The 24,652-nt window shown below is 49.9% G+C and overlaps 1 protein-coding gene across 2 annotated transcripts; it reads left to right on the forward strand.

Moving 5' to 3' along the window:
• The first annotated feature begins 926 nt into the window (after positions 1 to 926).
• On the forward strand, positions 927 to 21,903 carry LOC140133822 (DNA damage-regulated autophagy modulator protein 1-like). 2 transcript variants are annotated; one of them, XM_072154436.1, is made up of 10 exons: positions 927 to 3,486; positions 6,094 to 6,161; positions 14,650 to 14,792; positions 16,883 to 17,054; positions 17,914 to 17,969; positions 18,393 to 18,479; positions 18,589 to 18,918; positions 20,282 to 20,492; positions 20,890 to 20,976; positions 21,473 to 21,903. In XM_072154436.1, exons 1-7 carry the CDS (start codon positions 3,368 to 3,370, stop codon positions 18,667 to 18,669), a joined length of 726 nt encoding a protein of 241 aa, XP_072010537.1. In that variant the 5' UTR covers positions 927 to 3,367; the 3' UTR covers positions 18,670 to 18,918; positions 20,282 to 20,492; positions 20,890 to 20,976; positions 21,473 to 21,903. The 2 variants fall into 2 exon arrangements, with proteins under 2 accessions (XP_072010537.1, XP_072010536.1); XM_072154435.1 differs by lacking the exon at positions 927 to 3,486 and adding an exon at positions 5,253 to 5,448.
• Positions 21,904 to 24,652: the final 2,749 nt, after the last annotated feature.

Below are 24,652 nucleotides of genomic sequence, written 5' to 3' on the forward strand. Positions count from 1 at the left end.
TGCTCTGTGATGCCGGAATTAGTCTCCGGTTTCATGCACAAGTGCAGTGAGGCCGGGGTGTACTACTCCAGCATCACCTGCCGCAGAGAGCCGGGGCATGGGGCTCAGGAGGGAAGGAAGGCGAAGATTTTTAAAATGAATTGTGCCCAAGAAGGAGCCTCATAGAGGGCGATTAGGGGCACGAAACCAACGGTCCATAAGGACCGGTGGGTGGTTTAGATAAAAAAAATTCTTGGTTTCTCAAAGAAAACAATAAGAGATCATCTTTTATTTACTAAGCTGCTGGTTGCTGTTGGCAACAAAGAATGGCCCATTGTTCTTTGTAAGCAAATTGTATATATGAGGACCAATCAGGTCGCAGCATGATTGATGATGTCACAATTACAGGACCAGGTACCAGAGGTGTAGTAGCCCCTGCTAGGGCGATGTCTTGTCATTCTGATCTGAGACTTCAGAGAGGAAACACGTAGAGATTGTTGGTACCTGCTCGCGAGTCTTTGCAGCTCCTCGGAGAAGCTTTAGTGTTGGGTCATGGAGATCCGGGGGTTGTGCTTCGTCCCTCTCTTATGGATCTCATGGACACTACTGGGCCTCGTGGTCCTTGTTACTCTGACGCTTATCTCAGGGCACGAAAATTACCCTTCCATCAGGTATGAGGGGACGGGACGAGATTCTGAAATTTGATCAGGAGTTATTATTGTTATGTTATTATCCGTGGAATTCCTGGAATATTGTTGCTCCTTAGAGAGGTTCTGTCACACTGATTTGTGACCCTAAACCAACTACAGGCCCAAATGGACCCATGGTTTAGATCCCAAATCAGCCTGTATCAGGTCTCTACTTGGTCCCCATGTAAAAAAAAAAAAAGTACACTTACCTAGATGTGAGTCTGATGAGGCACATGGGGCCCGCAGCTGCTTCCGGCTCCTCTTCCCGCGATGCACTGTGATGCTGGGATTAGTCTGCGGCTCCATTACACAGGTGCAGTGAGGCCGGGGTGTACTACTCCAGCATCACCTGCCGCAGGGAGCCGGGGCATGGGGCTCGGGAGGGAAGGTGAAGTCTTTTTTATTAATTGTGCCCAAGAAGGAGCCTCAGAAAGGGCTATTAGAGGCACTAATCCAAAGGTCCATAAGGACATCTTTCATTTCCTAAGCTGCTCTGGGAGAAAAGTGATTGGTTGCTATTGGCAACAAAAAAAGGGCCCATTATTCTTGAACCAATCAGGTCTCAGCATGATTGATGATGTCACAATGACAGGACCAGGTACCAGAGGTGTAGTAGCCCCTGCTAGGGCGATGTCTTGTCATTCTGATCTGAGACTTCAGAGAGGAAACACGTAGAGATTGTTGGCTCCTGCTCGCGAGTCTTTGCGTTTCCTCGGAGAAGCTTTAGTGTTGGGTCATGGAGATCCGGGGGTTGGCCTTCTTCCCTCTCTTATGGATCTCATGGACACTACTGGGCCTCGTGGTCCTTGTTACTCTGACGCTTATCTCAGGGCACGAAAATTACCCTTCCATCAGGTACGAGGGGACGGGACAAGATTCCGGACTTTGTCCTGCACTTATTATTGTTATGTTATTATCCGGGTAATTCCTGGAATATTGTTGCTCCTTAATCATTCAAAATACGTTGGACGATTAATGGTCTCCATCCGCTTATGGACAAAAACATCATCTCATGGAGGACTATTAAGACCTCACCGCAGAAATTTGCCAATAATTATGCAAAAAGCAGGTTCACAATTTCTTAAGCATCGGGGCACATTTACTTACCCGGTCCTGTGGCGATCCAGTGGCGCGTTCTCAGTGGAGGATTCGGGTCTTCCGGCGATTCACTAAGGTAGTGCGCCCGATGTCCACCAGGTGTCGCTGCTGCGCTGAAGTCCGTCGGAGTTCATTGGAGTTCACCATCCGTTGCTGGGTGCAGGTAAGTGCGTGTCAAGCGACACTTTTTTTTTTTTAAATACGCCATTTTTCCGAATCCGTTGGGTTTTCTTACGGCCACGCCCCCCGATTTCCGTCGTGTGCATGCAGACACCGGTGCGCCACAATCCGATCGCATGTGCCAAAATCCTGGGGCAATTCAGGGAAAATCGGTGCATATCGGTAATATTTGTGTAACCCGTTGTAAAAACGCGATTTGGGCCCTTAGTAAATGTCCCCCATAATTTCCACAAAAATTTATATTGAGTAGGGAAAACTTACAAGCAGCACAAGGTATAAGAAACGGGAAGAGACCCATAGTAAAGAACACCTACCTACAGCACTGCCGTGTGTTATTCCTCCCAATACCCTGTATTCTATGCCAGGGCCGGATTATAGGGGAGTGCACAGGGCGCAAGCCCCGGGGCCCCCACCAATTTGACCTTAAAGGGGCCCCCACCAAACTTGGACGATTCGGGCGGTTGCACAACAGCCCGAATTGTCAACAGAATATTTCGCTCTGGGCTGCCTGGGCCGATGTGCCCTTAATCAGTCTATGGCAGAGCGAGGGAACAATAAGTTCTCTGCTCTGCCATAGAGGATCGGATGTAAACAAAGATGATTGCACAGTGTGTGACATTGCAGCATGAGATGTCACAGTACTGCGATGTCACGACTCCGCCTGTAGCAGGGCGCCGCCATCTTTGTTTACATCCAATATACACTAGTATCCTGACACCGCGATGGAAGGGAAGGAGGCCGGCGCGCATCGGGGGAACGATGGAAGTTGAGTACAATTTTATTATTTTACCTAGGAATGTATAAAGTTATTATAGGGGGATTGCATATATTTATTATGGGGGGTGTGTGTATATAGTTGTTATTGGGGAGCAGTATATAACAATTTCTGTTCACTGTCTGGATTACATTGAATGGGGGCCCCCACCATATTTTGCGCCCAGGGGCCCCCACCAACCTTAATGTTCTCTGCACTTCCATACTACTTATTACCATAGGACATAAGGAATACATTTTTACATTGCACTGACCAAACACCAATGTTCCGGTTCATGACTGCCCCCAATATTTGTGTCAATGGTTTTTCCCTCCTACCCAAATTAAGATTAATTAAATTAAAGATTAACTTTCATTTCCTAAGGTTCTTGGACAAAAAAAAAGGGGAGAACTAATTGGGCATTGTTGGCAACAAAGAACAGCCCATTGTTCTTTTTTCATGCAAATTGTATATAAGAAGGACCAATCAGGTCGCAGAATGATTGATGATGTCACAATGACAGGACCAAGTACCAGAGGTGTAGTAGCCCCTGCTAGGGCGATGTCTTGTCATTCTGATCTGAGACTTCAGAGAGGAAACACGTAGAGATTGTTGGCTCCTGCTCGCGAATCTTTGCAGTTCCTCGGAGAAGCTTTAGTGTTGGGTCATGGAGATCCGGGGGTTGGCCTTCTTCCCTCTCTTATGGATCTCATGGACACTACTGGGCCTCGTGGCCCTTGTTACTCTGACGCTTATCTCAGGGCACGAAAATTACCCTTCCATCAGGTACGAGGGGGCGGGACAAGATTCTGGACTTTGTCCTGGAGATATATTGTTATGTTATTATCCGGGTAATTCCTGGAATATTGTTGCTCCTTAATCATTCAAAATACATTGGACGATTAATGGTCTCCATCCGCTTATGGACAAAAACATCATCTCAGGGAGGACTATTAAGACCTCACAGCAGAAATTTGCCAATAATTATGCAAAAAGCAGGTTCACAATTTCTTAAGCATCGGGGCAGATTTACTTACCCGGTCCTGTGGCGATCCAGTGGCGAGTTCTCAGTGGAGGATTCGGGTCTTCCAGCGATTCACTAAGGTAGTGCGCCCAATGTCCACCCGGTGCCGCTGCTGCGCTGAAGTCCGTCGGAGTTCACTGGAGTGCACCATCCGTTGCTGGGTGCAGGTAAGTGCGTGTCAAGCGACCCTTTTTTTTAAAAAATACGGCGTTTTTCCCGAATCCGTTGGGTTTTCTTACGGCCACGCCCCCCTGATTTCCGTCGTGTGCATGCAGGCACCGGTGCGCCACAATCTGATCCCGTGTGCCAAAATCCCGGGGCAATTCAGGGAAAATCGGTGCATATCGGTAATATTCGTGTAACCCGTTGTAAAAACGCGATTTTGACCCTTAATAAATGTCCCTCATAATTTCCACAAAAATTTATATTGAGTAGGGAAAACTTACAAGCAGCACAAGGTATAAGAAACGGGAAGAGACACATAGTAATGAACACCTACCTACAGCACTGCCGTGTGTTATTCCTCCCAATACCCTGTATTCTATGCCAGGGCCGGATTATAGGGGAGTGCACAGGGCGCAAGCCCCGGGGCCCCCACCACCTTGACCTTAAAGGGGCCCCCACCAAACTTGGGCGATTCAGGTGGTTGCACAACAGCCCGAATATCAACAGAATATTTCGCTCTGGGCTGCCTGGGACGATGTGCCCTTAATCAGTCTATGGCAGAGCGAGGGAACAATAAGTTCTCTACTCTGCCATAGAGGATCGGATGTAAACAAAGATGATTACACAGTGTGTGACATTGCAGCATGAGATGTCACAGTACTGCGATGTCACGACTCCGCCTGTAGCAGGGCGCCGCCATCTTTGTTTGCATCCAATATACACTAGTATCCTGACACCGCGATGGAAGGGAAGGAGGTCGGAGCGCATCAGGGGAACGATGGAAGTTGAGTACAATTTTATTATTTTACCTAGGAATGTATAAAGTTATTATAGGGGGATTGCATAGATTTATTATGGGGGGTGTGTGTATATAGTTGTTATTGGGGAGCAGTATATAACAATTTCTGTTCACTGCCTGGATTACACTGAATGGGGGCCCCCACCATATTTTGCGCCCAGGGGCCCCCACCAACCTTAATGTTCTCTGCACTTCCATACTACTTATTACCATAGGACATAAGGAATACATTTTTACATTGCACTGACCAAACACCGATGTTCCGGTTCATGACTGCCCCCAATATTTGTGTCAATGGTTTTTCCATCCTACCCAAATCAAGATTAATTAAATTAGAGATTAACCTTAATTTCCTAAGGTTCTTGGACAAAAAAAAAGGGGAGAACTAATTGGGCATTGTTGGCAACAAAGAGCAGCCCATTGTTCTTTTTTCATGCAAATTGTATATAATAAGGACCAATCAGGTCGCAGAATGATTGATGATGTCACAATGACAGGACCAAGTACCAGAGGTGTAGTAGCCCCTGCTAGGGCGATGTCTTGTCATTCTGATCTGAGACTTCAGAGAGGAAACACGTAGAGATTGTTGGCTCCCGCTCGCGAGTCTTTGCGGTTCCTCGGAGAAGCTTTAGTGTTGGGTCATGGAGATCCGGGGATTGGCCTTCGTCCCTCTCTTATGGATCTCATGGACACTACTGGGCCTCGTGGTCCTTGTTACTCTGACGCTTATCTCTGGGCACGAAAATTACCCTTCCATCAGGTACGAGGGGGCGGGACAAGATTCCGGACGTTATCCTGCACTTATTATTGTTATGTTATTATCCGGGTAATTCCCGGAATATTGTTTCTCTTTCTTTATTCAAAATACATTGGACGATTCATGGTCTCCATCCACTTATGGACAAAAACATCATCTCAGCGAATTTTATGAAGACCTTACCCCAGAAATTTTACATCAATTATGCAAATAGCAGATTTACAATTTCTAAACCTCATTAGCATAAAAACTATTGATAGATGGAAGGAATTGGGGGGAAAGACACAAAGTATCGGGAAGGGAAAGAGACACGTCGTGAGGAATTGATAGAACTTAAAGGAAGAGTCTGGATACATTGGGAGATCAGGAAATAATGGGAGGGGGGGGGGGGGGTATTTTTATTATTGGTCCAGGTAAGTCAATTCCTACAGCATCCAATTGGTTCCTGGGTTCATTGGAGCTGCATTCTAATTGGCTGCTGTGGGCAACTTCTTCATCCCCCACCCCATGTTTTTTTGCTCCATCCATTATATGAATGGGGAATTTTTTTTAATGGGAGCATAAGATTTATTTTTAGATTTTTGCGGTTCTGGGGTAATTCTGCTTCTTGTCTTCTTCTAACTCCAAATATTTTGCCTTACGCAACAGTGACACGGGAAAAGATCTCCCCGAGTCAGCATTGTACAAAGTCATCTTTATTGTATCTTCCATCCTTGGTAGGTAGATCCTTCTCATAGGTAAAGAACATTATAAAGGAACCAGCGGCTCCGGCGCTCGAGGATCTTCTTACATCCCGGATCACCATCGATGATCCTTATTTCTGGAGGCGATTATAAGCGTCAATATCAGGGGTCAGGAATATTTTTGGCTGAAAGAGCCATAAACGGCACATATTTTAAAATATAATTCTGCAAGAGCCGTACAGTATATTCATACAGTATATAGCCAGCCAGCTACCCAGTACATAGCCAGACCCCCAGTATACAGCCACCCCCTAGTATATAGCCAGACCCCCAATATACAGCCACCCCCTAGTATATAGCCAGACCCCCAGTATACAGCAAAGCCAGTCCCCCTAGTATACAGCCACCCCCCTATTATACAGACAGTCTGACCCCCTGTATATAGCCAGCCCCCTGCATACAGCCAGCTAGTCCCCCTAGTTTACAGCCAGCCCTCAAGTATACAGACAGCCTGACCCCCCTGTATATAGCCAGCCAGCTCCCGAGTATATAGCCATCCCCCCAGTATACAGTCGTACAGTATATTCATACAGTATATAGCCAGCTACCCAGTATATAGCCAGACCCCCAGTATACAGCCACCCCCTAGTATATAGCCAGACCCCCAGTATACAGCAAAGCCAGTCCACCTTGTATACAGCCACCCCCCTATTATACAGACAGCCTGACCCCCTGTATATAGCCAGCCCCCAGCATACAGCCAGCTAGCCCCCCTACTTTACAGCCAGCCCTCAAGTATACAAACAGCCTGACCCTCCTGTATATAGCCAGACAGCTCCCCCAGTAAATAAACCAGCCCCCAGTATAGAGCCATCCTGTCCCACCAGTATACAGCCAGTCCCCCCAGTATAAAGCCAGCAAGCCCACTTAGTAAATAGCTAGCCAGCCCAGTATATAGCCAGCCCCTTATATATACCCAGGCATCCCCCCAGTATATAGCCAGCCCCCCAGTATATAGCCAGGCAGTCCCCCCATTATATAGCCAGCCAGCCCCCATGAATACAGCAAGGCAGTCCCCCCATTATATAGCCAGCCAGCCCCCCATATATACAGCCAGCCCCTCACCTGAATACAGCCAGCCATCCCACTGTATAAAGCTGCCCCCCCAGTATACAGCCAGCCAGTCCCCCTAGTATACAGCCAGCCCCCCCCTAGTATACCATACATCCCACCCGTATATAGCCAGCCAGCCCCCTGTATATAGCCAGCCACCCCCAGTATATAGCCAGCCCCCTGTATACAGCCAGCCACCCCCCTGTATATAGCCAGCCCCCCCAGTATACAGACAGCCTGACCCCCCTCTATATAGCCAGACAGTTCCCCCAGTAAACAACCAGCCCCTTCTGTATATAGCCCGCCCCCAGTATAGTGCCAGCCTCTCCCCCAGTATACAGCCAGCTCCCCCAGTATAAAGCCAGCCAGCCCACCCAGTATATAGCCAGCCAGCCCCCCTGTAGACAGCCATCCCCTCACCTGAATACAGCCAGCCACCCCCCATATACAGCCAGCAACCTCCTGTATACAGCCAGTTATCCCTCTGTATAGAGCCAGCCATCCCACCTGTATACAGTCATCCACCCCCTGTATACAGCCAGCCATCCCACTGTATATAGCTGCCTACCCAGTATACAGCCAGCCAGCCTGCTAGTTTACAGCCACCCCCCTGTATACAGCCAGGCATCCCATTGTATATAGCTGCCCCCCAGTATACAGCCAGCCCCCTCCAGTATACAGACAGCCTGTCCCCCCAGTATAAAGCCAGCCTGCCCACCCAGTATCTAGCCAGTCAGCCCACCCAGTATCTAGCCAGTCAGCCCAGTATATAGCCAGCCCCTTATATATAGCCATACAGCCCCCCCAGTATATAGCCAGCCAGCCCCCTGTATACATTAAGCCACCCCCCTGTATATAGCCAGTCCCACCAGTAAGCAGACAGCCTAACCCCCCTGTATAAAGCCAGACAGCTCCCCCATTAAACAACCAGCCCCCCTGTATATAGCCCACCTCTTAATATACAGCCAGCCCCCCAAGTATATATCCAACCCCTTATATATAGCCATACAGCCCCCCAGTATATAGCCAGCATGCCCCTCCCCAGTATATAGCCAGCCAGCCCATCCAGTAAACAGGCAGCCTGTCCCCCAGTATACAGCCAGTCCCCCCAGTATACATCCAGCCAGCCCACCCTGTATATAGCCAGCCAGCCCAGTATACAGCCTGCCCCTTATATATAGCCAGGCAGCCCCCCCGTGGCATATAGCCAGACAGCCCACCTCTCAGTATGTAGCCAGCATGCCCCTCCACAATACATAGCCAGCATGCCCCTCCTCAGTATATGGGGTATAGAAAGTAGCAAGAAAGGACAGGGAGAAAGCGCTAATAGTGTGACATTTTAGGGGGTATATAAGTATATAGGCAGCCAGCCCCCCAGTATATAACCAGCTAACCCACCCAGTATATAGCAGCCAGCCCATCCAGTATGTATCCAGCCCCCCTATACAGAGCCAGAGAGCTTCCCAATATACAGCCAGTCCCCCCAGCATATAGCCAGCATACCCCTTCCCAGTATATAGCCAGCATGCCCTTCCCCAGAATATAGCCAGACAGCCCACCGAGTATATAGCCAGCCAACCCATCCAGTTAACAGGCAGCCTGTCCCTCAGTATACAGCCAGCCCCCCCAGTATACATCCAGCCAGCCCACCTAGTATATATAGCCAGCCAGCCCAGTATATAGCCAGCCCCTCTATACATAGCTAGCCAGCTCCTTCCCAGTATATAGCCAGCCAGCCCCCCCAAGTATATAGCCAGCCAGCCCCCCCAGTATATGGTCAGTCAGCCCCGCCAGTATATAGCCAACCATCCCCCCAGTATATAGCCAGACAGCCCACCAGTATATAGCCAGACAGCCCACCAGTATATAGCCAGCCAGTCCCCCAGTATATAGCTAGCCAGCCCCCCAGTAAATAGCCAGCCCCTTATATATGGCCATACAGCCCCCCAAGTATATAGCCAGCCAGCCCCTCCCCAGCCCACCAGTATATAGCCAGCATGCCCCTCCCCAGTATATAACCAGCCAGCCCCCCCAGTATATGGTCAGTCAGCCCCACCAGTATATAGCCATACAGCCCCCCCAGTATATAGCCAGCCAGCCCCTCCCCAGCCCACCAGTATATAGCCAGCATGCCCCTCCCCAGTATATAACCAGCCAGCCCCCCAGTATATGGTTAGTCAGCCCCACCAGTATATAGCCAACCATCCCCCCAGTATATAGCCAGCCATCCCCCCAGTATATGGCCAGACAGCCCACCAGTATACAGCCAGCCAGTCCCCCAGTATATAGCTAGCCAGCCCCCCAGTATATAGCATGCCAGCCCAGTATATAGCCATCCCCTTATATATAGCCATACAGCCCCCCCAGTATATAGCCAGCCAGCCCCCTGTATACAGCAAGCCACCCCCCTGTATATAGCCAGCCCCCCCAGTAAACAGACAGCCCCCCCTGTATATAGCCCGCCCCTCAGTATACAGCCAGCCCCCCAGTATTAATCCAGACAGCCCAGTATATATCCAACCCCTTATATATAGCCATACAGCCCCCCAGTATATAGCCAGCATGCCCCTCCCCAGCCCCCCAGTATATAGCCAGCATGCCCCTCCCCAGTATATAGCTAGCATGCCCCTCCCCAGAATATAGCCAGCCAGCCCACCCAGTATATAGCCAGCCAACCCATCCAGTAAACAGGCAGCCTGTCCCCCAGTATACAGCCAGTCCCCCCAGTATACATCCAGCCAGCCCACCCTGTATATAGCCAGCCAGCCCAGTATACAGCCATCCCCTTATATTTAACCATGCAGCCCCCCCGCATCATATAGCCAGCCAGCCCACCCCTCAGTATATAGCCAGCATGCCCCTCCCCAATACATAGCCAAAATGCCCCTCCTCAGTATATGGGGTATAGAAAGTGGCAAGAAAGGACAGGGAGAAAGCACTAATAGTGTGACATCTTAGGGGGTATATAAGTATATAGCCAGACAGCCCACTTAGTATATAGGCAGCCAGCCCCCCAGTATATAGCCATCTAACCCACCCAGTATATAGCAGCCAGCCCATCCAGTATGCAGCCAACCCCCTATACATAGCCTGTCCCCCCAGTATATAGCCAACATGCCCCTCCCCAGAATAAAGACAGACAGCCCGACTATATAGCCAGCCAACCCATCCAGTTAACAGGCAGCCTGTCCCCCAGTATACAGCCAGTCCCCCCAGGATACATCCAGCCAGCCCACCCAGTATATAGCTAGCCAGCCCAGTATATAGCCAGCCCCTTATATATAGCCAGGCAGCCCCCACCCGGCATATAGCCAGACAGTCCCCCCAGTATATAGCCAGCATGCCCCTCCCCAATATATAGCCAGTCCCTTTATACATAGCTAGCCAACCCCTTCCCAGTATATAGCCAGCCAGTCCCCCCAAGTATATAGCCAACCAGCCCCCCCCCCAGTATATAGCCAGCCAGCCCCCCCAGTATATATCCAGCCCTGCCAGAATATAGCCAGCCAGCCCCCGAGTATATAGCCAGCCAGTCCCCCAGTATATAGCCAGCCAGCCCCCCACTATATAGCATGCCTCCCCACAGTATATAGCCAGAATTCCCCTCCCCAGGATATAGCCAGCCAGCCCATCAAGTATATTGCCACCCCCCTATACATTGCCATAGAGCCCCCAGTATATAGCCAGCTAAACCACCCAGTATAAAGCTAGCCAGCCCATCTAGTATATAGCCAGCCCCCTATACATAGCCAGAGAGCCTCCCAGTAGGTAGCCAGCGAGCCCCTCCCCAGTAAATAGGCAGCCAAGTCACCCAGTATATAGCCAGCCAGCTAACCCAGTATATAGCCAGCCACCGATACATAGCCAGCCAGCCCCCCAGTATATAGCCAGCCCCCAATATATAGCCAGCCAGTCCCCGAGTAAATAGACAGCCAGCCCCCCAGTATATAGCCAGCCTGCCCCCCAGAATAGAGTCAGCCAGCCCCCCAGTACATAGCCAGCCAGCCCTGTATATAGCCAGCATGCCCCTCCCCAATATAAAGCCAGCCAGCCCATCCAGTACATAGCCTGCCCCCCAATACATAGCCAGAGAGCCCCCAGTATATAGCCAACTAATCCACCCAGTATATAGCCAGCCATTGCAGTATATAGCCAGCCCCCCTATACTGAGCCAGAGATCCCCCAGTATGTAGTCAGCCAGCCCCTCCCCAGTATATAGCCAGCAAGGCCCCCCAGTATATAGCCAGCCAGTCCCCCACTTTATAGCCAGCCAGCCCCCCGTATATAGCCAGACAGCCCCTCCCCAGTATATAGCCAGCCAGCACCCCTAGTATATAGCCAGCCCCCAATATATAGCCAGCCAGTCCCCGAGTAAATAGACAGCCAGCCCCCCAGTATATAGCCAGCCTGCCCCCCAGAATAGAGTCAGCCAGCCCCCCAGTATATAGCCAGCCAGCCCTGTATATAGCCAGCATGCCCCTCCCCATTATAAAGCCAGCCAGCCCATCCAGTACATAGCCTGCCCCCCAATACATAGCCAGAGAGCCCCCAGTATATAGCCAACTAACCCACCCAGTATATAGACAGCCATTGCAGTATATAGCCAGCCCCCCTATACTGAGCCAGAGATCCCCCAGTATGTAGTCAGCCAGCCCCTCCCCAGTATATAGCCAGCAAGGCCCCCCAGTATATAGCCAGCCAGTCCCCCACTTTATAGCCAGCCAGCCCCCCGTATATAGCCAGACAGCCCCTCCCCAGTATATAGCCAGTCAGCACCCCTAGTATATAGCCAGCCAGCCCCACCAGTATATAGCCAATTAGCCCTGCCAGTATATAGCCAGCCAGCCCCCAGTATATAGCCAGCATGCCCCCCAGTATATAGCCAGCCTGCGCCCCAGTATATAGCATGCCTCTCCACCGTATATAGCCAGCATGCCCCTCCCCAGTATATTACCAGCCAGCCCCTACAATTATATAGCCAACCCCCTATACATAGCCAGAGAGCCCCTCCCCAGTATATAGCCAACAAGCCCACACATTATATAGCCAGCCACCCTGTATACAGCCAGCAAATCCCCGCATTATATAGCCAGCCAGCCCCTCCATGTATACAGACATCCTTGACCTTGTATACAGCCAGCCCACGTATACAGCTAGCTAGCCCCCCAGTATATAGCCAACCCCCAGTATATAGCCAGTTCCCAATATATAGCCAGTCATCCCCAAGTATATAGCCAGCCATCCCCCCAGTATATAGCCAGCCTGCCCCCCGTATATAGTCAGCCCCCAGTACATAGCCAGTCAGCCCTGTATATAGCCAGCATGCCCCTCCCCAGTATATAGCCAACAAGCCCACCCAGTATATAGCCACCTGCCCAATACATAGCCAGAGAGCCCCCCCAGGATATAGACAACTAACCCACCCAGTATATAGCCAGCCAGCCCATCCAGTATATAGCCAGCCCCCCTATACATAGGCAGAGAGCCCCGCAGTATCTAGCCAGACAGCCCCTCCCCAGTATATAGCCAGCCAGTCCCCCACTTTATAGCCAGCCATCCCCCCGTATATAGCCAGCCAGCCCCACCCCAGTATATAGCCAGCAAGCCCCTCCAGTATATAGTCAGCCAGCCACTCCCAGCATATAGCCAGCCCCCCATTATATTGCCAGCCACCCTGGATACAGCCAGCAAATCCCCCCATTATATAGCCAGCCAGCCCCTCTATGTATACAGACATCCTTGACCTTGTATACAGCCATCCCACGTATACAGCTAGCCAGACCCCAGTATATAGCCAACCCCCCCAGTATATAGCCAGTCCCCCAATATATAGCCAGCCACCCCCAGTATATAGCCAGCCAGCCCCCCAGTATATAGCCAGCCTGTCCCCCAGTATATAGTCAGCCAGCTCCCCAGTACATAGCCAGCTAGCCCTGTATATAGCCAGCATGCCCCTCTCCAGTATATAGCTAGCCAGCCCACCCAGTATATTGCCACCCCCCTCAATACATAGCCAGAGAGCCCTCCAGGATATAGCCAACTAACCCACCCAGTATATAGCCAGCCAGCCCATCCAGTATATAGCCAGCCCCCCTATACATAGCCATAAAGCCCCCTAGTATGTATCCAGCCAGCCCCTCCCAGTATATAGCCAGCAAGCCCCCCTCCAGTATATAGCTAGCCAGTCCCCCACTCTATAGCCAGCCAGCCCCCCGTATATAGCCAGCCAGCCGCCCCAGTATACAGCCAGCCACTCCCAACATATAGCCAGCCCCCCATTATATAGCCAGCCCCCCTGTATACAGCCAGCCAATCCCCCCATTATATAGCCAGCCAGCCCCCCATGCATACAGCCATCCTCACCCTTGTATACAGCCAGCCGACATATACAGCTAGTCAGCCCCCCATTATATAGCCAGCCAGCCCCCTAGTATACAGCCAGCCCCCCTGAATACAGCCAACCCCCTGTATAGAGCCAGCCAGCCCCTTGTATATAGCCAATCCCACAGTAAACAGCCAGCCAGTCCCCCTAGTATACAGCTAGCCCCCCCAGACAGCCTGCAGACAGCCTGCACCCCAATATACAGACAGCCTGCCCCCCAGTATATAGACAGCCAGCTCAGTATATAGCAAGCGCCTTATATATAGCCAAACAGCTCCCCAGTGTATAGCCAGCATGCCCCCCCAGTATATAACAAGCATTCCCTTCCCCAGTATATAGCCAGCATGCCCCTCCCCAGTATATAGCCAGCAGGCCCTTCCCAGTAAATAGCCAGCAAGCCCACCCAGTGTATTTCCAGCCAACCTACCCTGTATATATAGACAGCCCACCCTATACATAGCCATCCAGCCCCTCCCCAGTATATAGCCAGCCCCCTAGTATATAGTCAGCCAGCTCCCTAGTATATATATTCAGCCAGTGCCCCCAGTATATAGCCACCCAGTCCACCCCAGTGTATAGCCAGCCCCCCAGTATATAGCCAGCACACCCCCTGTATGCAGCCAGCCCCCCATTATAAAGCCAGCCAGTCTCCCCTGTATACAGCCAGTCCCCCCTGTATACAGCATGCCCCAGTATATAGCCAGCCCTCCCATTATATAGACAGTTCCCACCCCCCTGAATACAGCCAGCCACCACAGCTTGCCAACATCATAGTCTGTGCGACGCCAGTGCGAATAGAGCTGTCACCGCCGGTCGGAATGCTTCAAGTAGCGGAGTTGCGGGGGTGCGTCGGAAAGGTGCGTTCCTGGTCTTTTATTTTCCCATCGGCCCAACCAGGAGCCCGGTCCGCGAAGCAAATGGGGCCATCAAAAGAGCCACATCTGCCTCGCGAGCATTAGGTTCCCAACCCCTGGTCTATAGCAATGACAGATAGAAATCTCTGCTAACATGTGTTGTCTATGTCAGGGGTTGGGCTCTGCTCCATCCAATACAGATTCATGATCCTAAAATCGGATCCATCGGAGAAGCTCCACATCAGCGGCCAGCGAGTCCTCTACGCCCTGGGGTGGATCTCCTGCATCACAACCACTCTAAGCGCCTTGTGCTCGGTGAGTTATCAAATCTTATATAAAGTCTCCAGTAATTCACAGATGTGTGAGTGCCCGAGGGAATGTTTTCCCCCTTAAAATGTGGAGAAGGTCCTAGAACATCATAAAGATTTTTAAGTCATAGAAAAAAATATGTTGTGAACGGTTATACTTTATCTATCTATGTGACTATTCTTACAGTGGTGCCTATCCCTCTCTTATTATACTGGTGCCCCCCCCGGTGCCTATCCCTCTCTTATTATACTGGGTCCCCCCGGTGACTATCCCTCTCTTATTTTACTGGTACCCCCCCCCCCCCGGTGACTATCCCTCTCTTATTATACTGGGTCCCCCCGGTGACTATCCCTCTCTTATTATACTGGGTCCCCCCCCTCCCCCCGGTGACTATCCCTCTCTTATTATACTGGTGCCCCCCCGGGGACTATCCCTCTCTTATTATACTGGTGCCCCCCCCCCCCATGACTATCCCTCTCTTATCATGCTGGTGCCCCCCCGGGGACTATCCCTCTCTTATTATACTGGTGCCCCCCGGTGACTATCCCTCTCTTATCATGCTGGTGTCCCCCCCGGGGACTATCCCTCTCTTATTATACTGGTGCCCCCCCCCACCCGGTGACTATCCCTCTCTTATTATACTGGTGCCCCCCCGGGGACTATCCCTCTCTTATTATACTGGTGCCCCCCCCCCATGACTATCCCTCTCTTATTATACTGGTGCCCCCCGGTGACTATCCCTCTCTTATTATACTGGTGCCCCCCCCCACCCGGTGACTATCCCTCTCTTATTATACTGGTGCCCCCCGGTGACTATCCCTCTCTTATTATACTGGTGCCCCCCCCACCCGGTGACTATCCCTCTCTTATTATACTGGTGCCCCCTGGTGACCACCCCTCTCTTATTATACTGGTGCCCCCCCCGATGCCTATCCCTCTCTTATTATACTGGTGCCCCCCGGTGACTATCCCTCTCTTATTATACTGGTGCCCCCCCCCCCTCGGTGACTATCCCTCTCTTATTATACTGGTGCCCCCCCCGATGCCTATCCCTCTCTTATTATACTGGGTCCCCCCGGTGACTATCCCTCTCTTATTATACTGGTGCCCCCCCCACCCGGTGACTATCCCTCTCTTATTATACTGGTGCCCCCCGGTGACTATCCCTCTCTTATTATACTGGTGCCCCCCCCACCCGGTGACTATCCCTCTCTTATTATACTGGTGCCCCCCGGTGACTATCCCTCTCTTATTATACTGGTGCCCCCCCCACCCGGTGACTATCCCTCTCTTATTATACTGGTGCCCCCTGGTGAGCATCCCTCTCTTATTATACTGGTGCCCCCCCCGATGCCTATCCCTCTCTTATTATACTGGTGCCCCCCCCCGATGCCTATCCCTCTCTTATTATACTGGTGCCCCCCGATGACTATACCTCTCTTATTATACTGGTGCCCCCCCCCCCCTCGGTGACTATCCCTCTCTTATTATACTGGTGCCCCCCCCGATGCCTATCCCTCTCCTATTATACTGGTGCCCCCCCCGATGCCTATCCCTCTCCTATTATACTGGTGCCCCCCCCGATGCCTATCCCTCTCTTATTATACTGGTGCCCCCCCGATGCCTATCCCTCTCTTATTATACTGGTGCCCCCCGGTGACTATACCTCTCTTATTATACTGGTGCCCCCCCCCCCCTCGGTGACTATCCCTCTCTTATTATACTGGTGCCCCCCCCCGATGCCTATCCCTCTCCTATTATACTGGTGCCCCCCCCGATGCCTATCCCTCTCCTATTATACTGGTGCCCCCCGGTGACTATCCCTCTCTTATTATACTGGTGCCCCCCCCATGACTATCCCTCTCTTATTATACTGGTGCCCCCCGGTGACTATCCCTCTCTTATTATGCTGGTGCCCCCCCCCCCCCCCCGGTGACTATCCCTCTCTTATTATACTAGTTTCCCCTTGGTGATTATCAATCTCTTATTAGAATGGTGTGAGATACTGACCCTTATAATTCTTGTCCTCCTGTGGCCCCCCCTGTTCTATCCTCCACCATCTCCATGTGATGTTTATATTTCTGTTTTCGTTGCAGCTGAAGACCGATGCCACAGTCCATAGGATCGGCACATTATTGGCACTTACCTCCAACTCAACTTACAACTTGTGTCAGGCAGCTGTCCTGTATAAGAGGTCCTTCAGCAGCCGCCGGATGTGCCACATCACCATGGCCTCAGCCTCAGGCACCATGGTGGCACTGATATTATGTATCCTTTTATACGTGACTGGTATATGAACCAGGACAGAGCAGTTGGGGCTTGTGGGCACAAAATCTGGTGGTCCAGATAGGGAATAGAAATCGCTATACACAGGCTCCCAGCAATAACTATATACAGCTCCCAGTATTCACTATATACAGCTCCCCGCAATCACTATATACAGCTCCCCCAGAAATCACTATATACAGCTCCTCCAGCAATCACTATATACAGCTCCCCCAGCAATCACTGTATACAGCTCCCAGCAATCACTGTATACAGCTCCCCCAGCAATGACTATATACAGCTCCCAGTATTCACTATATACAGCTCCCCCAGCAATCACTATATACAGCTCCCCCAGCAATCACTATATACAGCCCCCAGCAATCACTGTATACAGCTCCCCCAGCAATGACTATATACAGCTCCCAGTATTCACTATATACAGCTCCCCCAGCAATCACTATATACAGCCCCCAGTAACTACTGTGTACAGCCCCTAACAATCACTCTTCACAGCCCCCCAGTATTCACTATATACCCCCCCCCCCCCAGCAATCAGGCTCTTGGTTTACCACCGATCGTCAAATGGCAGAGCAGGGAGGATTAAGTCGGGGCATGCCCCATGTCCACTAGTTACGGTCCGGTCAGCCCGGACCCAAATACACAGTGGGCAAATAGGGCGGTCATGGGTTGAATTGCCCACATTTGATGGGGGCCCCTTTTGGGGCAAAGTGGTTGGGGCCCCGGGGCACTCGTCCCGGACAGCCCCCTATAATCCGGCCCTTGATGTGATAATGTAGAAAACTTTATATATATATATATATAAGATATTGTGACTTCTCCTTAGCATATATTATTACAGTGGAGGCATCTCAGATCTTCCTCCTTTTAGATCTGGTTCCTGACGACTGGCTTAAGGTGAGTTCTTGTTGCTATTCGCCGTCTCGTGTAATCTACTTGTGTCCGGAGTTCACCTTCTTCTTTCTGGTGCATGTGAGTGCTTGATCTTGTGACACAATCGCGTTTTTAAATTCTGCGGTTGTCCCGAAACCACACCCCCGGTTTCTATCGCTTACGCCAAAATCCTGGGGCAATTTGGCGCAAAATGGAAATCGCTGTGAAACCCGACGAAAGTTCGTCTGATGGAATCTTAGTAAATGAGCCCCAATGTGTTTGTCTTATGATAGATCTTTGGGGCCCAGTATAAAGTGTTACATTCCGGGGGCCCACCGGAGGATTCCCCGGTGCTCTACTGGGCCGGTCTGACTCTGATCTCACTCGGTACCACATAAGGCGGTGAGGACGACCCAGCACTAACCTCCTCCATCCTATCTTCTGCAGATCTTCTCTTATTTCAGCAAGTGCTTAGATTATCTAGTATTCGCTGGCCTGACATTACACCAGGTGACCAACTGTACAGATTTCCAGGTAAGTCGACAATATGTGATGTTCTCACGTCATCCCCCAATGGGCAGAAATGATATCCTGTAAGAAGATGATTTGTATAATATGATCTTTCTTTGCTATTTTATTTTAGCGTTTGTCTCTAAGATTGTCGAGAGAAGGAGTCTCCATCTACCTCCGGGAGAAGCCCCAGGACCCGGAGAACCCCGTATAAGAAGGGACTGAATCACCTTACAGACAACTGATATCATCCGGACAGCGTTGGGCCAGTCACTTGGCATCATCCCATCCGCGGCCAAGACCATCTCATCCGCAGCCACCCAGCTCACCTGTTCTATCTGTAGCCGGGCCGGCCCATCCCATCCGCGGCCACCTGGTCCAACCATCCTGTCCGCGGCTGGGCCCTCCCGTTCCATCCGTGGGCCGTTCCATCTGCGGCTTGCCAACCAGCAGACCCGAGGATGTATGTACCTTTTATATCTTTAGATGGATTTGCACATATAAATGCATGTATGTTTAGATGCTGTATGGTGTGTATATGTGTATACGCTATATGAATGTATATATGTATGTACATGCTGGATACACTGTATATATGCTGTGTATATACTGTAGGAATGTATATATATATATATATGTGTGTGTATCTGCTGTATATACTGTATGTGTATATATGATGTATGGTTTGTAGAAAGTGTATGTACTGTATGTGTACATGATGTCTGTATACTGTATGTATGTGTGTATGTGCTATTTGTATGTATACGCAGTATGGGGCACATTTATTATTATTTATTATACACCTGTACAAGTGTAGAAGCCGGGAATTGCAACCTCTACCCCCTCTACGCCCCAGTGGGGACGGGGCATAGGAATTCCGTGTAGTGGGTGGGTGCAGGGTGTTCCTGCCTATAGTATGTGTAATGCATATAACCTGCACAGGCTGTGGCGCAATTCTACACCAGGTCAGACCTGACACAGGAGAACCCAAGTGGCACTCAGTAATCAGTATATACAGCCCCCCAGCAATCAGTATATACAGCCCCCAGTAATCCCTATATACAGCCCCCTAACAATAACTATATACAGCCCCCTAGTAATTGACATATACAGCCTCCCCAGCATTTAGTATATACAGCCCCCAGTAATCCCTATATACAGCCCCCTAACAATAACTATATACAGCCCCCTAGTAATTGACATATACAGCCTCCCCGGCATTAAGTATATACAGCCCCCAGTAATCCCTATATACAGCCCCCTTACATTAACTATATACAGTCCTCCAGTATTCACTGTATACAGCAATAACTATGTAGAGCTTCTCCAATAATCACTATATACAGCCCCCCAGCAATCAATATATACAGTCCCTCCAGCAATCAGTATATACAGCCCCTAGTATTCACTATATGCTGCCCCATAACAATAGCTATATACAGCTCCCCAGCAATCACTATATACAGCCCCCCAGCAATCACTATATACAGCTCCCCCAGCAATCACTATATACAGCCCCCCAGCAATATAGTCCCCCTATAATAACTATATACACCTCCTATAATAACTAACTATATACAGTCCCCCTGGTGACTATCCCTCTCTTTTTATACTGGTGCCCCCATCCCCCCCCCGCGAGGGACTATCCCTCTCTTTATTACAATGGTGTCTGATGACTATCCCTCTCTTATTATAAAGGTGTCTGATTAATATCCCACCGAAAAATTGGCACTTATAATTATTGTCTTCCTGCCCCCCCCTGTTCTAGCCTCTATCATCTCCAAGAAACTTATTAATGATACTTTTTATCTCTGTTTATGTTGCAGCTGAAGACCGATGCTACAGTCCACAGGATCGGCACAGTACTGGCGCCTTCCTCTCAGGCTGATGTCCTGTATGAGAGGTCCTTCAGCAGCCGCCGGATGTGCCGCATAACCCTGGCCTCGGCCTCGGGCACCATTGTGCCACTGATGAATTCTCCTTGGCATGTATCAGAGCTTCCTCCTTTTAGACCTGGTTCCTGACGACTGGCTTAAGGTGAGTTCTTGTTGCTATTCACCATCTTGTGTCCACTGTGACAATGATATAGAGACTCTCGATGGCCGTGTCATCCTCCCTTCTCACTCAGTGTCAGACTATGAAGGGCCAGGGGTGGCCGTCTTGTAGGTCCAACCCTCCATCCATGAAATACCCATGAACGATTGATCAGAAACAACATCTAATAATCTACAATGATCATTCTATATGAAATAGACCATAATGTGTTTGTCTTCTGATAGATCTTTGGGGCCCAGTATAAAGTGTTACATCCCGGGGGCCCCACCGGAGGATTCCCCGGTGCTCTACTGGGCCGATCTGACTCTGATCTCACTCGGTACCACATAAGGCGGCGAGGACGACCCAGCACTAACCTCCTCCATTCTATCTTCTGCAGATCTTCTCTTATTTCAGCAAGTGCTTAGATTATCTCATATTCGCTGGCCTGACATTACACCAGGTGACCAACTGTACAGATTTCCAGGTAAGTAGACAATGGGGCAGATTTACTTACCCGGTCCTGTCGCGATCCAGCGGCGGTGTCTCTGTGGAGGATTCGGGTCTTCCGGCGATTCACTAAGGTAGTGCGCCTGATGTCCACCAGGAGTCGCTGCTGCGCTGAAGACTGTCGGAGTTCACTGGAGTTCACCGCCCTACCCTGGGTGCAGGTAAGCGCGTGTCAAGGAACACTTTTTTCTTTTTAAATGCGGCGAATCCGTCTGTTTTTCTTACGGCCACGCCCCCCGATTTCCGTCGCGTGCATGCCGGCGCCGATGCGCCACAGTCCGGTTGCATGCACCAAAAACCCGGGGCAATTCAGGGAAAATCGTCGCAAAACAGTAAAATTCGGGTAACGCAATGGAAAAAACGCGATTCGGGCCCTTAGTAAATGACCCCCATTATGTGTTATTCTCACGTCATTCCCCAATGAAATGATATCTTGTAAAAAGGTGATCTATATAACATTTTCTCTTTTTTAGCGCTTGTCTCGAAAATTGTCGAGAGAAGGAGTCTCCATCTACCTCAGAGAAAGACCTAGGAACCTAAAAACCCTGTATAAGAAGGGACTGAATCACCTTCCAGACAACTGATATCACCCGGACAGCGTTCGGCCAGTCACTTGGCATCATCCAGGACACACCGTAGCAGGAAACCTCAGCCATTGTCATCGCTTAAGAAAACATCGTGAAAAACTGGAGACGTTCAACCCAGAAAATCTGACCCTAAAGCCTCGACCCCTCAGTATGGTGCAGCATCAACGTGCACCGTGCTTGGTGGTTACACATCTATATGTCACGGACCGTGGCCTATCACTACCACCCCAGGGCTAAGGACCACCAGAGGGTGCCTGGACTCTTCAGAACATATTTCCCCCGTGAACAATATTTCCTATTTATTAAAAATATTTTTTTATATAACAAGTTTCCTGTTAGAATTAGAGGAACCACATGAAGGATGACATAGAGGGGGCCACCGGTGGATTGTGCTCTGGTGGCTCGGTGGATACTGTATTGAACGTTACTTTTCTTACTCATTATACTACTTAGAAATGTAAATGTCTCCACTTGATTTTGCCCAAGAGATTTTCTTTATGCCCAAGAGGTTCTCAGTCCCATCACCATGGTAACAGTAGTGGGAGTAGGGGACTACCCTGTCCATATAATTAGTAGGGTGCCGGACACTTCACATTTGCACTAACACTTGAACGGCACTTGAGGGGCTCATTTACTAAGGGTCCGCGGAGCACATTTTCATCTGGTTTCCCGACGATTTCCATTTTGCACCAGATTGTCCTGGGATTTTGGCGCATGCGATTGGATTTTGGCGCACGCGACAGAAATAGGGGGAAGGGCTGTTGGACAACCCGACGGACAAAGCGCAAGATTTAACATTTAGAAATGTCGCAAGACATGCAGTTACAAGCACCGGGAAGAAGAAGGTGAACTCCGGCGGACCTGGACGCAGAAGCGGCACATGCAGGAACTCGGGCACACGAGCTACGTGAATCGCGCCGGACCCGAATCCTCGTCGGACAACGCACCGCGGGATCGTGACAGGACCGGGTAAATAAATCTGCCCCATAGAGTCTAAATGAGATGGGAGATAAAATGCCAAAACTGAACGTCGACCCCCACAGAAACAAAGTGGATCCTCGATTGCCTGAGGAATAAGTCACGATTCTTCCAAATGTGATTGAGCACAGTGGTCAGTAACCGGGGAGCACCCCAGGGCGCGGTACTTACCATTCCTTTTCACCATATACACCATCGACTTCAGACTTCACGCAGATCTTTACCATCTAAAATTCTCCAACAACTCTGCGATTGTTGGAAGTACTAGAGACTGACGACTTTGTGAGGGATCTGAGGGGACTGAAGCCAGATCTGTGGAAGCCAAAGACAAGCTCATCCGAGCCAAGGACTTGTTGGATTCAGTTCCTGGAGAAAGCCAGGACTGTTGGGGTCAATGGGGCACATTTACTTACCCGGTCCAGTTGCGATCCCGCGGCGCGTTCTCCAACAAGGGTTCGGGTTCTGCCGAGAGTCGCTAAGGTCCGTGCGCCTGATGTCCACCAGGTGTCGCTGCTGCGCCGAGGTCCGCCGGAGTTCACCTTCTCTTCGGTGCATGTAAGTGCTGATCTTGTTGCAGAAAGTAGCACAAAATATTAATTTGTGAGGAGGGGAAAAAACGTAGAAGCAGCACATAGTATAGGGAAGGGAAAGAGACACTTAGTGAAGACCACCTACCTACAGCACTCCCCCCATGCCGTATTCTCTGCGCTACCATACATCCTAGTGACCAGAGGACAGGACTTTGCACTGACCCGACACCATTGTTCTGGTTAATGACTGCCCCCAATATTTGTGCCAATGGGTCTCCCATCCCACCCAGCGCCTAGAAGACAAGATTTTTTGTCTGCTGTTTCCGGCCATGGAAAAAAAAGATATTTGTATGGGTGGTCAGGAGAGGAGTGCTATACACAGGATTACTGCGTATTACAGATATTCTACAGCTACAGATACATCGTGAGATTGTCTGTGCCTTCAGTCGCCTCGAAGGGAAGGTCACTGCATAAGGATTTGCAAAGCTCCAATACAATCAATTTGAGCTCCCCCCAATCAAGGTCATATTAACCAATAATCACCATGGACACAGGCCTGGGGCAGGCAGCAAAGGGGGAAGGCTGGGGAAGAAGGTTTAGGGGGATGGTGGAGCAGACGCCTCTGCCCCCCACCTGCCTCATAGACTACACCAGGGGTGGGATTCAGCTGCACAGGAGCAGGTCTCTGTGACTACTGGGGAAAACAATGTAACTAGTGAGGGCAGGCACTGTGACTATGACTATTGGCAACAGAGGGCAGGCACTGTGACTATTGGTGACTGTGGGGCATAATCTTGACTATTGGCTACTGTGAGGTATAACTATGATCTCTAGGGGAACAACAGAACACTCTTAGATTTGTCATATAAAGGCGGAGGAGATTACGGTAATAGGAGGAACCTAGTTCTGGCTGTAAGAAGCTGCTGTTTCCTCCAGATAGAAGAAGATGAAAGTACATAAAGTGCTGGTATTACACATTACCTCACATTATCTATCTATCCATCTATCTATCTCCTATCTATCTATCTATCTCCTATCTATCTATCTATCTATCTCCTATCTATCTATCTCCTATCTATCTATCTATCTCCTATCTATCCATCTATCTATCTATCTATCTCCTATCTATCTATCTATCTCCTATCTATCCATCTATCTATCTCCTATCTATCTATCTCCTATCTATCTATCCATCTATCTATCTATCTCCTATCTATCTATCTATCTCCTATCTATCTATCTATCTCCTATCTATCTATCTATCTATCTATCTATCTATCTATCTCCTATCTATCTCCTATCTATCTATCCATCTATCTATCTATCTCCTATCTATCTATCTATCTCCTATCTATCTATCTATCTACACATGGAAAGTTCAAGTCCGCACAGTGGAAAACTCCTTCAAAGGAGGGGTGCAGAGCCCCCAAGGATCCTGGCCAGGTCCTTACTTGTATATGCGTTGGAAACGGTAGGCAGCACTGCAGAATTCAGGTCAAATAAAGGTGATTTATATTGGAACAAGTGGCGACGTTTCGGTGTGATACACCTTTCTCAA

Source organism: Engystomops pustulosus, chromosome 5 (genome assembly GCF_040894005.1).
Source record: "Engystomops pustulosus chromosome 5, aEngPut4.maternal, whole genome shotgun sequence".
Taxonomy (NCBI): domain Eukaryota; kingdom Metazoa; phylum Chordata; class Amphibia; order Anura; family Leptodactylidae; genus Engystomops; species Engystomops pustulosus.

What these genes read in the sequence shown, in the direction of transcription:
- LOC140133822 (XM_072154436.1), top strand. Translation starts at nt 3,368, where the DNA reads ATGGAGATCCGGGGGTTGGCCTTCTTCCCTCTCTTATGGATCTCATGG. An exon ending in CTCTAAGCGCCTTGTGCTCG is followed by an intron (nt 14,793 to 16,882) that starts GTGAGTTATCAA and finishes TTTTCGTTGCAG; the next exon opens with CTGAAGACCGATGCCACAGT. An exon ending in CCAACTGTACAGATTTCCAG is followed by an intron (nt 18,480 to 18,588) that starts GTAAGTCGACAA and finishes ATTTTATTTTAG; the next exon opens with CGTTTGTCTCTAAGATTGTC.